At 38.4% G+C, this 15,984-nt stretch overlaps 1 protein-coding gene across 1 annotated transcript in view; it reads right to left on the bottom strand.

The window, feature by feature from the left end:
• The window catches only part of maml3 (mastermind-like transcriptional coactivator 3), a 319,199-nt gene extending 306,336 nt beyond the window's left edge, over positions 1–12,863 (bottom strand). Inside the window, exon 1 of the mRNA XM_039751654.1 lies at positions 11,884–12,863. Within this exon, the coding sequence (XP_039607588.1) occupies positions 11,884–12,252 (369 nt within the window). The 5' untranslated portion in view covers positions 12,253–12,863. The remainder of the gene's footprint in view (positions 1–11,883) is intronic.
• Between the last annotated feature and the right edge of the window lie 3,121 nt (positions 12,864–15,984).

Raw genomic sequence — 15,984 nt, 5'->3', positions numbered from 1 at the left:
TGATTGCACGTGATGAAAATGTATCATGTGACACATTTAATTGCGTTAAAGCCCTTTTTTTCCGACAAAAAGTGTTTCCAATGTAGTTTTTGCGACATCTGAAGTATCGATATGGAATTAATGCGCTAAAGTTAAACGGAAAAATATTATGTCGACATGTACAACATTTTATCGATAATTAGCATTTCCATAAGCTAAAATTTGAAGCGCTAAATATTTTTTCGCAAAAACTCCTTGGATGGAAACCTGGATATAGAAATCTAAACTTTTTGTCTTGAAGCTCACAGAGTAAAGAATAGGGATCATTTGCATATTTAATTCATTAGGGATTCCAAACAGGGCCTACATGAGCATTTCTGAGTATGACTCTTCCCTGCAATGATTAGCAGGCTAGGCTTGGTTTCTGCCCAACAGCCCAAGCTGAGCTAATTGTGACCTTAAATTAAAAAAGTAAGTTGGACAGTGAAAGAACGGATGGATGGATAAAAGAAAATTCCTGGTAAATAAGTCTAGGCACAGTCCATAAATGGAAAATAACATATACACACACACATACACAATTTATCCTCGTTTTCCCTTCCATTTTGCTTTATCTGTACTGTACACATTACAATTTACTTATATTGTCACTATCAATTTGAAAACAACAAACTACCCATTTTCAAACCTACTTTTCTATGAAAAAAGTGTCAGGAAGCAAGACCCTCTCTCAGTAGTATTGGTGTAAAGGCTAGAATCATCCTTGGACTGGATAAACTCACCACACAAACTTTTAGACCCTTTGTTTTTTTTTTTTAAAAAAGGGGAGGAATTCTGTGTATATGTATAGTATGCACAAGTGGTTTGAGGTTTTCTTTTACTGCAAGGTGCTCTGAACATTAATGAAATGTCATTTTGTGTTTGCTGAGATTATAGAGAGGGTGCAATATATAAAAAATAACCATATATGTTCTTCTCATGTCCATTTGACCTTGGTGAGGTCTTGGTAATTTGGTTTCCTCTTACTTCCTAAATATATCCATGTCAAACTAACTGGTGACTCTAACTTGGACTGGTACCAATATGAATGTCTTTGTGCACAAGTTTAATTGCTTTACAGAACTAGGATCCCATCTACTGTTAAGTTACTAACTTGAATCCATAACAACTTCTGTTAAAAACAAAAAAGAGCTAAGAAAACAAATGCATCCATATGTAAACAATGTGTGTGCACATCTTGAGGACTTTATATACATTAGAATGCATTTATGTATGAACTCTTGCTTATATAATAAATTAATTATATTTTACCTTGCAAATTCAGTCTGAAAAATGTACTTGGCACAACAATCCTAGAATAGAGTGTCCCTACTTCTTGCCATTTAAAACAAGACAAAATAAAAGTCAGATAAAACCAAATTCCAGATAAAAAGGGCACGCTGTATTCTTACTATTACTAACACCCTATTTTAAGGTGCAATTATTGTTAGAGCACTTCTGGTACTTAACAGTGAATCCTGTCCTAAATTGAAAACACAGCTAAAGGACAAAAAATAATCTTAATTTCATATTTTTTTTTTATTGCAAAGGGAGCAGAGCATTAAAATACAAAAATAAGTGCTAGAAAAACCAGATACATAGACAATAAACACAGTTTAAGTCAACCCGGGGAACATATGTAACCAGTACACTGAATTTCTACTAATTCATAGCTGCTCTCTTCGTGATATTCCGACAAAAAGTTAATACATATCAAATGTACTGAATGTACAATTACGACAGAAAAAAAATATATACTATGGACAAAAGCAACAATACTTAATGCAAAATGTATTATTGACATGCCTGATGCTAAATGACAGGATATAAATAATCAGGGTTCCCCAGTTAAACATGTACTGCATGAAGATTAAAGCTGCTTCTAAACCATCAGGTTCAAGTTTTGAAATTTCAGACTATTAACCAAACTATAGAAGTGTTTGGACTCCGTGTCAGATATGTTTGTCATTTCTTTATTATAATACTGGTTTTGTGTGCAGAAGTGGCTGTGTCTTATGTGGCTGTGTTTTCACACCACATGTGTTATGCAAAAATAAAATTTGAACCTGACCACATATTTTATCAGATGTATTGGACACTTCTCTCAGTTTGGGAACTATAAAAAGCAAAAATTCAAATGGCTAAAAATAGTCACTTAATGCAGTTTTCCATTGTGCTACTACTAGGCTAGACACGGTACACATGGAAGTATAAACTGCCATATTTAAAGTGTCAATGTAATAAAAATAAATATAAAGAAAGGCTTAAATGTATAGTAAAAAATGTTAAAGTGTATTCCACCACTAAAAGACATCTTGTGGGACAGAAAAAACTGGACAGCATGTGTAACTTGTGTGATAAAAAAATAAACAAATTTCAGCTTGTAATTTAAGTTGCAGGTGCATCTGTTTGCTTACTTTAACATTAAAGCAAACTGGTTCAGATACCACTCTCCCTGAATTAGAAAGAAAATTATATCAATTAGCAGAGTAAATAGAGAATTAAATCTTCAGATGTAAGGCAGAAGCTTTTAACAATTAAACACATGCGTGACACAAAGGCTATCGTCGGCCCCTGTTTTCTGTGGGCACTTTCTGGTAGTTTTTAATGTTATTTTTGTAAAGTACTGTTATGTATTTGGTAACAATATGAAGGCACTGATTCAAATAAGCACTGCACTTTTTATTGTATCATGATATTATGAATGTTATTCTATGAGCAATGCACAACTCCTTCAGATTGCATATTCTGTCCTGTACTACAAAGGATAAAGTGTAATATGCATGCCAAGTTGATTTAATACTGGATGGATGCATTCATAAGGAACAGTATTTTTTTTTTAAATTGTCTGTCATCAATCTGAAGGATGAACTCTACAGCAGATAGGATAACCTAAAAAGAAAATCACATAAGACAAATACTGGGTATTGTTTTCTAGTATTTGTTCATTTAAATTTTGCAGTATTCTCAGCATAGAATCCATCACAGCTTTAACACAAGCATTAATGAAAAGACAGATGCGATTACCCTCTCATGAGCAAAGCCTGCAGCAAATGCAGACTTTTCATAAACTGAATATGTAAAAAAATATGGAGGCAGCACTGGAACCATTAGATATAAAAAAAGGTATAAAATGATTTTTTCAGCAAAGAAAAAGTAAATACTAAATATTCCTTACATCAAATTTCTTTATACTGTTCAGTGGCTAAAGGAAGCACTCCATCTTTGGAAACAAGGTAAAACAACCCAAAAGTTATACAGCATTGTGTCGTTAATTTCTAGGATAGTTCTGACAAGTACTTGTCTGACACAGGTTAAAACATTTATATATACACACATGGTTATACGCAAGATATTAAAAAGCTTTGACATTTATAGTAAATGATACTTTCAGAGGCAACAAAATGCTTAAATGGTGTTACCTTGTAGTCCATTCAATGTACTTTTTAAAAAAATGCTCTCAGAAAATTAAATCTATTCAGTTTTATGTATTTGTTTCTTAAAGAAGCAAAAAACAAAAACTCCATACATTTTTGGCCTTCTGACTCGTATAAAGGCACATTTATACCCAGCCACAAATTCTGTAATTGTAAAATATTCAAGGTACAAATATTCTATATTAATGACCAACATGAATTTAAAAAGAAATTGCCAAAATATATAAAATGAGAGAATGTACTGGGGCATAGAAGGACTACCGTATTCAGCTTTGTAACTCAACATTCTAACAACATCACAGTCAGCATTTTGAGTAATGAGGTGGTGGGGGATGGTTCTTGGGGAAAGAAAACACCACATACAAAAATCAATCTGCTGTTCACAACAGTTAGAAAAGAAATCCCTGACAATTGCTTGTATTCATCACTCTTGGTAGAAGAATTGATTTGCACAATTTTTTGGTATCACTTATGAAGGTTTGCAAACACAATTCATGCTCCACAAAAAGTCAGATTTCATATAATAGTGTACCTGGTGCCACCATTTTTGCGATATTGTCGTTTCTGTTTTGGAGCTTATCCCACCTACTTAATCACCAGTACACAGACTAACCTTACCAAAAGACTGAAAAGAATGGGATGCTTCAATAAGCAAAGTGTGCAAAAAAAACAATTAAACACAATATCAAGTAAATGAAAAGCAACACATCAGCAGACTTTCAGAGTTCAAGGTGATGTCCCATTGGTCAAAGTCATTTTTTTGGTCCATCATCAAATACAGAATGAAATGTGTTTAACTAGCCGAGTTACTTAGTGATGCCTGGATGAGCAAGTAAAAAGTACATATTGCTATTAAACAAATTGCATTTAAGACATAATAACTATTGTTAGTATCGGAAAGGTTCTTTGTATACAACATTCATCTTCTGATGTAACAAACTGCAATAAATAACTCCGGATACAATATGGTCCCGTATTAATTAGGGCCATAACAAAAATAGTAAGTTAAATGCTAAATAAATGTAATGAGCAGCAAGCAAACAGATTTCTTAGTTGAAAGGCAAGTGTGTTAAGCATCACACCATCGTGGCACTGTTTCTCTATCTGTAGGGCACACTGTAGTATTTCTTGGCACTCATTCAACCCCAACATGCATCTGCCATCCCAGAGATTGATGGGTGGGTTTGGCAAGACCAAACATGTTATGTGAAAAAAGATATTGTGTATGCCAAAGTTTCAAGTGTGTAGCTTGAAAAACAAGGCAGTCAACCACAAAGGGTTAAGGATAAACTTTAATAATTTCACTTTCTCTTACTGCAACTTGTAACCTTTTACAGTTAAGAGTGAAATCACCCATTGGTTAGAGAACACAAGCCATCTCGCACAACCACAGTTACAACACCACTTACACAATATTACCAAGGCAGCTCTTTAAAAGAAGGAAATGTGATATACAAGAAGCAGCAGACACTTACACACTAGGGTGTGTAAATATTTACTCTAATATCTGAATGTCACACTTTGTAATATGCTATATATGTGCACCTTCTGGCTTTCTCCATATATGAACCAACAGTTAAACACTGAAACTACTTGTTTGCCAACACACTCTTAATGTGTTTGTTCTACACTATACATTTCAAACTTACTAGTCATCTGAAACTTACTACCTACCTTGGGATTCACTCTTGAACTTAAGATCCCTATCTTATGCTACACCTGTTAAGCATTCATTACAGCAGGCAAAAGTTGGTTTTCCTTCTCCTTAATGACATATTTCTGATTTAACTTTTATTATTATACCAGCCATAAAATTACCATTTTAATATTGCTCTTTCAGGATTATCAATAATCATTTAGCCACCTAAGCCAACAAGCGTTTTCACGCGCAGACTTAACACACATTGTTTAAAACAATTTAAAAAAATGTTCTGGTCAACCCCTACTAAATTTGTAAATAGTGAAACCAAGTTTGGTTTAGCCCCATATGTCATTACCTAGCTGCCTTCTTCTGCCCACAGCACTCAACTGGCACCTCATGCTGCGAAAGCATCAAGCCCAGTCTCGCACATGCCATCTACTGCCTAAGTTTCTAGTGCTTTGCTTTAAACTTTTCTTATGCATTGCTTGTTAACAGAACAGCTTCCCGATAAGCATTCACACTGATTTTTAAAAACTTTTCTTAGTTGTTGTGAACAAAAACATTTGACAAATAAATAATGTGGAGGAAATACTTAAGGATCACTATAATGCGTACATTCAGTTGTTTCACTTGCGAAACACATACAGTCTCACAGTGCCTCAAATTTATATAAAGGAAATAAAGACAGTTACATTATGTGTATTGGCCTCAAGGAGCAGAAAGAAGCACAGCTGGAAGAAAACTAAGAAAACTAACATGATGGGAGTTTAACTGTTTTGAGAAATTAAAAGTGACTTAGTCTGTATTTCTGATGTGCATTACAAGCAGTTTGAAATGTGATCAAAGAGAAAGCGGAGTTGGGAAAGCCACTTTGCACACATACAGAATCACATTTTTGGGAAGGGCTTTGTTTTCCATGGCCACATTTATTTCATTTCCACATGCATGTTTCAAGTAAGAGTGAACACATTATAGTAAGAAGTTCTAGGGCTGGGTGGTATGGCCAAAAATTTATATCATGATATAATTAAATTATCCAGTTTTTACGCTTCTTTTGGACCAGTTTTATAGGTTAACAGTGTGTAGATCTGTTATGTTTTTTTTTCATGAGGATCATTTTAATAAGCTAAAGTAATAATAATAGCACATTTTATTTATAAAGCACATTTCTGTTGCTCAAAGCACTGCGCAGAATATTGGAATAAACAATAGAGAAAAGTAGACAAAAAGCTATTTTAATAAAGAAACATTATTTGTATGAAACTAAATGTTTATCATTTCATTGCTTTGTAACTCTGCAGATATGCATATCCAAATACTTGGATCAAAAGATATAAAAATAATGCTTATTGTTGCCTAGTCATAACCTTACTGACACAAAGATTTCTCCTACTTTAATATTTTAAAACAAAGTATTACATTTTTTTTTTTTACTTCAGACAGTTTAAGGTGGCAGCAAGAGGGAGTGTCCTCTTTAAACTCCAATGATATCAATCATAAACAGTTTCAGAGGCTTATGGTTATGTGCTGTAAGAAAGTAAAAGAATGCCCACTCCCCACCATACACTTGTTTTTTGTGTCAAGTAACAAATGTTTTCAACTGTGGGTAAAAAAAAGATATACAAAATGTTCTACTGGTTGACAACATTCTACCAGTGGGTTGAAATTTAAGTAATCAACATAGAGCACAGTGCTAACATTTGTAGTGTACCATCTATTGGACTATAATTTGTAATGCATGTAAAGCATGTAGTAATAAAATGCATTTCATGTGTCAATCTAACAAATGGTGCATTATAAACATCGGTAGTAACAAACAATTGCATTTGTCATTCCGACAGATGATGCATCACAAACATTAGCACTGGTTTTACAGAACGCACACCAAATGGTATGTAAGGGAGACACCTCAACTGGACAGTAGCTTGTCCTTTTATTAAGGTGGATAAAAGTATAACCATCATGCAGTACCTAAAATATGTAAAACTTACATTCAAATATAGCCAAATATATACTTAATTTTAATATGAATATTTAAAGATTATTTCTTGCCTACTTTTGGCAGCCCTAATGTAGATACATTTTAATGTTATGTTACAAGTATTTTATTTAAAAAGATATACTCCACTTTGCCCAAGATCCTGTGAGAAAACTACAATGTCACAGGCAGGTAGGGGCAAGTTCCTTCCTCAACCTTTTTGTTGTGTATAAGGCAGAGATAAATGTAACTAACGTTACATGGCCCTAGGCCTCTAAAATAAGACATTAGTAGTTCTCAGGACTGGAATGCCCACTTGTAAAATCCGAAAAAGGCTAAATGAATTAACAACCTACAATATTTTAACAGTACACTGTGGACATCCTTTGTATGAAGGATTTGTGACGGCAGAATAAGAAGCCCAGAAGAGGATCTGCTCAAGCATAACTATGTACAAACACAGATACAAGCTTTAAAAAGAGAAAGACAGACACAACACATGTAACGCACATCCAAACACAAGACAAATTTGTCTGTCATAATGCAGCAGAACAGAACTTATTACCTCAGAAGTATATGCCAGTGCACGGTTGCCTAGTCATAATGAATAGAAAGGTTAATAGGTAAAAAAGGGTTTACAAAGATTTATGAAAATGTGTTATTTAGGCTTATAGAGATTTGGAAAATTGATGACAGGTATATATTGGCAACAATTTATTGAGACTTGGCATGAACCAATGACAAAATGGGTAATGAAACCATCCCATACTGCACCTAGTTGTTTCCTGTTCTGTGTATATTGGTCAGGTTCTTACTTAGCTGTGTTGGTTTACTCAAGAAAATGGCATTAGGTTAAGTGCCCCAGTGAGCAAACATCTATAAAGAGTTATGGCCAGCAATGACCCGGTGCTCTCATTCAAGAAAGGTGTGAGCCTGGATAATGTGCATCCTCAAAGTGGCAAGGTGGATTCATAAAGGCAAATCCATCTCTCCACAACACATTTACCACTATTTTCCACAATACTGGAAGGGTTTCTTTATACATTGATTTGGCAAATACCTTTATCCAAGGAGACTTACAATATACTGTATGAAATGTGATTGGTTACATTTCTATTGTTTTTCCAATTGGATCACAGGCAGATAAAGTGACTTGGTCAGGGTCACCCTGTAGCAGGATTTGAACCCAAAACCCAAGTGTTTTAAGTTTAAAGCCTTAACCACTATGCCTATTCATTCTTTTGTATTGCCTTTCATATTATATTTGCTGATAATGAGCACTAAGGATAGAAATGGAAATTGCGGAAGTTCTCAAAGTGGTGAAAGAAAAAAGGAGAAGTCCAACTGAAATGATCAAAAGGAAGAGAGGCAGAGGTGGGGCTTGGCCATTGTGGAGAGTTCCACACTATGGCTTTTATTATTTCCAAAATGCATCGATCTACTCTATTTTTACTACGCTTTTCGGTGCGCCTCTTAAGTCCTGCCTTCTTTCTGCATGTACTCTCCATTCTTGCACTGGTACTTTAATTTCCAGAATGGCGCTAATTTTACTTCATACAACTCAACAAATCATTACGTTACTTGTACTGCTAGAAAGCGACTTGATCACACAATACAAAATAGAGATTGAGGAACTGGAAAGGTCAAAAGACAACAATAAGGCACATTGTAGAAAAATATACCGTATGGCAGAAAAACCGCAGGAGAGAATTTGATAGGAGGCAAGGCAGACTGTATTATTATGAACAAGATTTTGGCTGCCCCGTGGCTACGCACTAATCCCAGGTGGCCTATGTCAGCGAGTACGCTAACAAAATGCAGCGTAATGCTGAGAAGCCTCAACTCGAAAAACAGGATGGAGCAGCCGCACGACACAACGCCAAAGAACAGACTATCCTCCCGCAGAGACCAAGTCCACCCACCCCGACGCGTATACGGACGTACGGCAGAAGACATCGCAACCCAAGGTAAATAAGAGCCGCCCTCTGTCCCTGTGATTTTGTGGCCTCGCCTCCGCACTTCGTTTAACCCTTTCTTTAACAACAAGCAGCTCAAATGAGCAGTTTTTAAAGAGGGAGTCTTGTCGACTCTGGTTATTTTTAAATCACGTAAAAATAGGATCGACTAATTTAAATGTCCATGTGCCTATATAAATGCTTATTTTATACCTCAAAGAAATAAAAAATGCACGAGACTCACGGGTCCCTTTAAGTAATAATTCCTCCACCTCTTTTAAACCGTTTGTTGCTAACCAACTAAGGGGAGGCTCCGTCCTGTGTCCACATAGATTAACTGTGGGGGCTGGGGGAATTTTCTATTAAATCACAACCAGCCTCATAAGCTCTTAAAGTGGCAGTGTCCACTAGAAAGGTGTCAGCTCAGTCATGCGGTGCATTTCTGCTGTTTAAACAAGTGGGCTGCTCACGTTTCTGACAGCTGTCTTTCAACCTACGTGTTTTACTACATGACTCAACTAAACTGCCGATTTATTTACTTAAGAGCCAGCTGTCCTTGGGGTCTCCGGCTAGAGCTGATCTTCGGGAGACCTCCATGTGGCACGACCATATTTTATCACGGTTACATTTATACATACATATACAGTATATACTCCTATCGCTTCATGAGTGCTCTAGTAAAGGCCTGCAGTTTCAGTTTCCGAGATCTCGAGTTGTTCTCGCGTCAAAGCTTCCGCACACGACACTTCACGTCACTCCCTACTGCTCCAATGAAATGGGCAGCCCCTCGGAGTTCCTGGGTGCATCGCAGGACTACTGTACGCGCAGTAACACCGTGCCCCTTGTTAATACTTTTGCCCTGAATCGATCCGCGTCATTCAATTCATGTCAGCGAATCGATTCGTTCATTTCCTGCATTTTTTGCCTTGTGTTTAACTGTGCTAATAGATTCGTTGATGCTACGAATCAACCTTAACCCTGGTATAAGAAAAAAGTCTAGATAATCATTATACCACCGCTGTTGATTTATCTGTTGGTTAAGACCTGATTGTTCCGCTAAAATCTAGGCAGACATTATTAATAGACTACAGGAAGAGCATTCAGGCCGACTGAGAACGACGCCTGGTCAGGCTACACTGTTACAATAAATCGGGTAGCCTCGAGCCTTTTAAAAACATCGTACTAGCAGTATGAAAAGCACAGCCCCCCGCGAGAGTTCGATCACACTCTCTCGTTTAGCTCTGACAAGGAGCATTACTTAATGATAATTTATGTACTTTACACGAAAGGAGGCACAGTCATGTTATAGGAGTTAAAAATGCAAATTATTTAGTCGCTTGCCGTTAAAAGCATAAAATTGACAAAACATTTTTAAATAAAGTAATCCTCTATTTCTCCTCAGAGCTCTGAATGTCTGCTTTTACAAGCGTGCAAACAATAATACATTTCTACCGTTTAGCATTCAATCTGAAACGTTTACGCTCAACTGTGCCTATGTTCCTGTGCCTAAGGAAGAAACAAAATTTAAGATTTAATCCAAAACCTCCCCAATAATGCATTGCGTATTCAGGGTCTTTCCGATGTGTTGGCTTATATGACTGCTTAAAAAAAGACAAAAAAAAATCGGACAACCATATCGAGTGCCGAGGCTTAGAACCCCCACCGTAATCCACTTCTCTTGGAGGGGGCGTGTCGTGTTATGTGTGTATTCTAGGTTGAAACACCGCCCCTTTCCGAATGGGATGAGCTTCGAGTCCCCTCATTATGTTAAACAAAAATAGTTCGAGCGATCGAGAAAATAGAAGGCACCCAAAAGAACGATCGGATCAGAACAGCAATATGCGAGTGAACAGCTTTTCATGGTGCCGGGTGGCATATTTTTTAACCTTTTGTTTGCGGACTGTCCATTCGGCTTTAAGTGTGCGGCAATCTATAGCGAAAGGAAGCGGGGATGGACAAGGAAGTCAGACACACACACGCATCGACACATGCCAACAGGAGTAATGCACAGTGCCATACCGGAATCGGAGTACCTCCTCTATTTAAAACAGAAAACGATTAGACCCTCACTCTGGCCCCTCTCTCTCTCGCTATCTCATTTTGTAACCCAACACGCTTGCTTTTTCTTTTACACTCCACCGGAAACAGTGTAACACATTTTCAATTGTGCGAGAGGATGACACGCCAGCTTCCTAAAACAACAACTGCCAAATATACGGGGGTGGGGGGATAAGGAATGCGACATGAAGAGAATCCGCACCAGGTTCTCCTTGCATGCCACCTCCGCTACCCGGCGGAGGAGATGCCCAGTCAAAGGCGTACGAAAGCTACCTTTGTCTCAATAATTAGGAAAGGTGACAACCCCCAATCACACCACACCGCCTCTCAATCACTCGCGTGCGTGCCATTCCCTACCACACTAGAGTACAACGTTCCACTATTATTGTTACTTAAACACGCCCCCGGTCGCTTTCAAAACGAGCAGGATTTACCTGCTAGGGAGATTCCACCCAGTTGAGAGCGTAGCCCACACACACCCCTCCCTTTCGTGACGCGAAGTTGACAAAAGTTTCACTCCGATCTCATTTTCCATGCCCGACAACGTTAAGGAGGCGCTACGCGTTGCCATAGGGTGCAGAAAGACAACCATCTCCCCTCTTTATTCGTTGCTCCACAAAGAGATGACAACCACAACAATAACAAAACTTTCCGTCGGCGAGCAAAGCAAAAGAAACGCGGCTTGCCGGCTAATGACGGCATCTATTTTTGGAACTCTTTAAATCGCCATTCTCTCGTCCCATCCACCCACCACCATCTCCCCAACCCCATCCCAAAACGGGACCCGTTGCTTACCGCTATGAGGGTGCTGCTTCTCTGCTCGGCCGTGGCTGCCGACTCGGGGTCCAGCTGTTTGCTGGGCTGTTTGTTGTTGGCCGTCTTCTTGGCTCTCTGCTCAAGGCTCTTCTGATAGAGGCTGACGGTCTCCCTGCGCTCGATCTCCAGCTGCTCCGCCTGGGCTTGCTTGTACCTGTTCTCACAGTTGACATGGTGTCTCCGACAGCCTTCAATCCTTTGCCTTAGCCTTTCCACTACGGTGCTGTGCTTAGGAATGTTCACATTGTTACTGTTATTGTTACTCGAGTTGATACCGCTGCTTATGTTATTATTGTTGATGCAAATGTTACTGCCGTTTGCAGCAGCGGGGGTTGCAAAATCCCCCATCCTACAGTCTGTGCACACTATTTTGGAAGAACTTTCTTTAGCCTCTTGTATTAAAAAATGTTTAACCAGTGGGGTGGGAAATGAGGGTCAAGGGGGCGGGGGTGGAAGGGGGGGAAAGAGACAATAAAATCAAAACCACCAAGAACAAGCGGTTAGGTGCTTGTCTGCCTGCACGGAGCCATGCGATGCCAAGCCAGAGGAGTAACACGAGTGTAGCGGCGCTCCGTGCGCACTCCCGGCGCGGGCTTCACTTTAACTCCACACGAGATCCGGATGTCGCGAGCGCTCATCACTCACGCACAGCAGAGCCAGCGTCCTTCGCTCGCTCGCCGCCGTCGCCGCTTTATTGTGTTTTCCTTTAAGAAAAAGTTTTGCTGTTTACAGCGCCAAGGCTCCCAAGTAGTTTTGTAAACTTGCATCTCATTAGCGTCGAGGTAAAATCCCCCCGGTGGGAAGCGGCTGCTGCAAATCGTGCCCTTTGGACGAGTAACTAAAGCGAAGTCCCGCAAACGCCGAGCTAGTGCTGCTACTGCTGCTGCTTCGCTCGCGGCTGCTGCCACCATCACAATGATCAAGTGCTCTCCTCCTCCTCCATGCCAGCGGAGTGATATCAGGACAAGAGCTCAGTTAAAAGCGACGAGAGGCTGTACGCAGCGCCGCGGTCGCGTGCAAAACCTGGCGCGGGCGAGCCGAGGGGCCGGATTGGAGTCGGCACGCGGGCCGCGCGCGCTCAACTCCCCTTGGAGCGCTTGGCTCTCGTCTACCTGCAGTCACGGCTCAACTTCACGCTCGCATCTTTGCTCGTGTCAACTTAATTAAAATCAAATTGTGTATTTTTTGACAACATGTCACGATTCACGGATTTGGCGTTGTTCTCCCTGTCTGTCCCTTATTTAGGGTTAGGGGATCCCCAAACTGCAACGTATACCATTTTTGAATCTGAGAAGGACAAGCCACATTGTCGCTTGCAGAAATTCCCCACCATTTAACGTCTCGGCTAAGTTGCCTAGATCCTTTCGCGAATACCGTTTTATCCTGGACAACTGCTATGCATGACATTTTTAGAGATGATGGCACGAGGATGACAGGTCGGGGAGTCGCTTAACAGTCGTCCAGGACGTCCACTGACGTAAAGAAGACCACCTTATCCAGGTGTAGAGGAACACAGGCGGGTGGTGAATTTCAAAAAGACCAAAGAAATGATATTTAACTTTATGAGTCAGAAATATGTATGTCAACCCAGCATTGTTCTGGAGGAGGAGGTAGATTAGAGGTAGTGACTGAATATAGTCATCCTAGATAATATTCTTAATTGTACTATTAATGTAGAAAAAATACCATACTCTAAATGCAATCAGCCCTTATTTTCCTCCATAAACTCAAAAATATTAAAAAAAAAAGAGAAGAACCTCGTGTTGTTCTTCTATCACAGTTAGATCCAGTCTGTCATCACTTTAAGCTTAATTGCCTGGTTTAGTATTCTGACAAACCAAAATTTATAAAAGTTACCCTGTGTTCGGATTCAGCGGGTTAGCAAATGAATGGATGGATGGATATTGGGGCTGATGTAGATGATTTTATAAGTGTATGTCAGAGGGCAATGGAGAAAAAATGGGAACTCATATCAACTGATGACAGACCCTCATTGCGCACAGAACATAACTTAAGTAAATTAGGGAGGATAGTCCCTTTAAAGACCCCCACAAACCACATCAGAAATCTCTCTCTTCCTAGTGCTGTATGCCTTTTTAATAATGAATATCTGAGATAATAAAACATTTCTAGAAGTGTAAAGTTTTTCATATATATCATGTAACCATTTTAGGTAAAAAAAGCATTATACTGCTAGAAGTAGTTAGCAAATAATCAGTTTTCAAATTATATAAATACTTTAGAATTTCTAATTTTACAAATTCCTTGTCTTTATTAATTTATTTTCTTTCTGTTATTGGTTGCAATTGAAAGGGCAAATTTCATGGTTTCTTGTGTAAACATGACTAAATAAAAACCTCGAACTTGTAGAGTTGGCTTTAAATAGGGCAGTAATCTGTAATACCATATACCTATGTAAGGCTCAAACTGGACAACAGAGCCACCAGTCACCAGTTAAATTAACATGTCTGTCCTCTGCACATGGGAGCAAATACAAACAGTGGAAGAGAATAAAAATGCCATCCAGATGGTGATTCAACTAGGGTTCAAATTCAGAATTCTGAACCCCAAAGGCAGTGATGCTTAAATCTGTCAAAGGCATCCAAACAGATTCCCCTGTCTCAGTTTTCATTGGAGCCCATGTAATGCAGTTACCATATTTTCTCAAAGAATTTCCTTCTTTCTCCTGTTTTAGGCAGTGTAGTCTATGCCAAGCAGCTGGGCTTGAAACCAGACTGTTGTGGTTCATAGCCCTCTTCTATCATGCTGGGTTCTGCTGGAGTCAGTCAGTTAATTCAGGGTATGAACATTAATAAAATGGTGCGTTTTTAATGTAAAGTGCATTTGGATTGTGATCACTATGAACTTGAAATGTTCAGGAGAAAGAAGGTAGACTTGCCTAAAATTGTCTCTGTTATTTCCAGATCTGAAGAGGAAAAAAATAGAGTAGTAGAGGTGAGTCCTGAACTAGCAGATCACCTTATTATTATGGAAAAATAAGACTGACAAGTGCAGTCTTCCACAAAAATCCATTAAGTATATCTTACAGTCACATGCACTATATAGAAAAAGTAATTATGTTATTGCAATCTCCTAAAAATGAGTGGATTATCAGAATAATTTAACATTTTCCAAATGGAAATGTAATGTTAATTTAATTAATTTGTTAAAATATCCCTTCTGTAACTCTTACAATCTCAAAACTGGAACATATTAAGCATTCACCTATTTCTGTAGGTAGCAATTGTGAATGTTTTGGAAGAAATATGAGATTATCGGGTCACATATTATTTTAGGGATAATATAGTTATTGCGCATACATTGTTTTGGTAGGCTTTCCACATTAAAAATATAGAATCTATTTTAGAAGTAGCATAAAGGGTTAATAAATATAGTCTAAGCTTGTTCAAGAATATCAGGAAACCACATAAAAGTCAAGTGAACAACAAGGAACAAGAAAGTTCTAGGTGATGCTTTGAAGAAGTGGCTAACTGTCGTGTACCCAGTAAGAACAGGCAGCCATCACATAACACAGAAACTCCATAAAAGAATAAGAGTTGAACTCAAAAAGTACTGGAAAGCATTGTAAAGGACAAGAATGTAGTGAAATGAGACTTTTATTTCGGAATGTATTTGGGTGTGTATGCTAATGAACCAATCAGAGCAAATGTTACATGTAATATAAGCATAAATTCAGCTCTTATATTCAAACTCAATTGTCACTAAATAGGACTCTCTGTGTTTGCCCTTTGATCATTCTTTCACTGGCTGGCATAAAGGAGTGTATCCCACTTCATGAAGAGAAATTGAAAACAAATGAACAAGTTTCCCCCTGCCTGGTTCTTGACTCCAAGGGATCCTAGTTTTGGACATAATTTCTTTCTTTAATATATTCCCTTTTTAATTTCTTCCTCAATGTCTATTAAATGGCATCCTCATTTATACTCATCCACACCAGGAGGGTGTTTGGAGCGGATAGTTCTCTTAACATCATGCCTAATTACCTGGCAACACTACTAAGTTTAAACCTTTAGAATACCTAAGATCCTCTGACTCAAGTTTTCTTATGACTCTATATGT

Source organism: Polypterus senegalus, chromosome 4 (assembly GCF_016835505.1).
Source record: "Polypterus senegalus isolate Bchr_013 chromosome 4, ASM1683550v1, whole genome shotgun sequence".
Classification (NCBI taxonomy): Eukaryota; Metazoa; Chordata; class Cladistia; order Polypteriformes; family Polypteridae; genus Polypterus; species Polypterus senegalus.
This window is presented reverse-complemented; position numbering and strand designations above follow the sequence as displayed.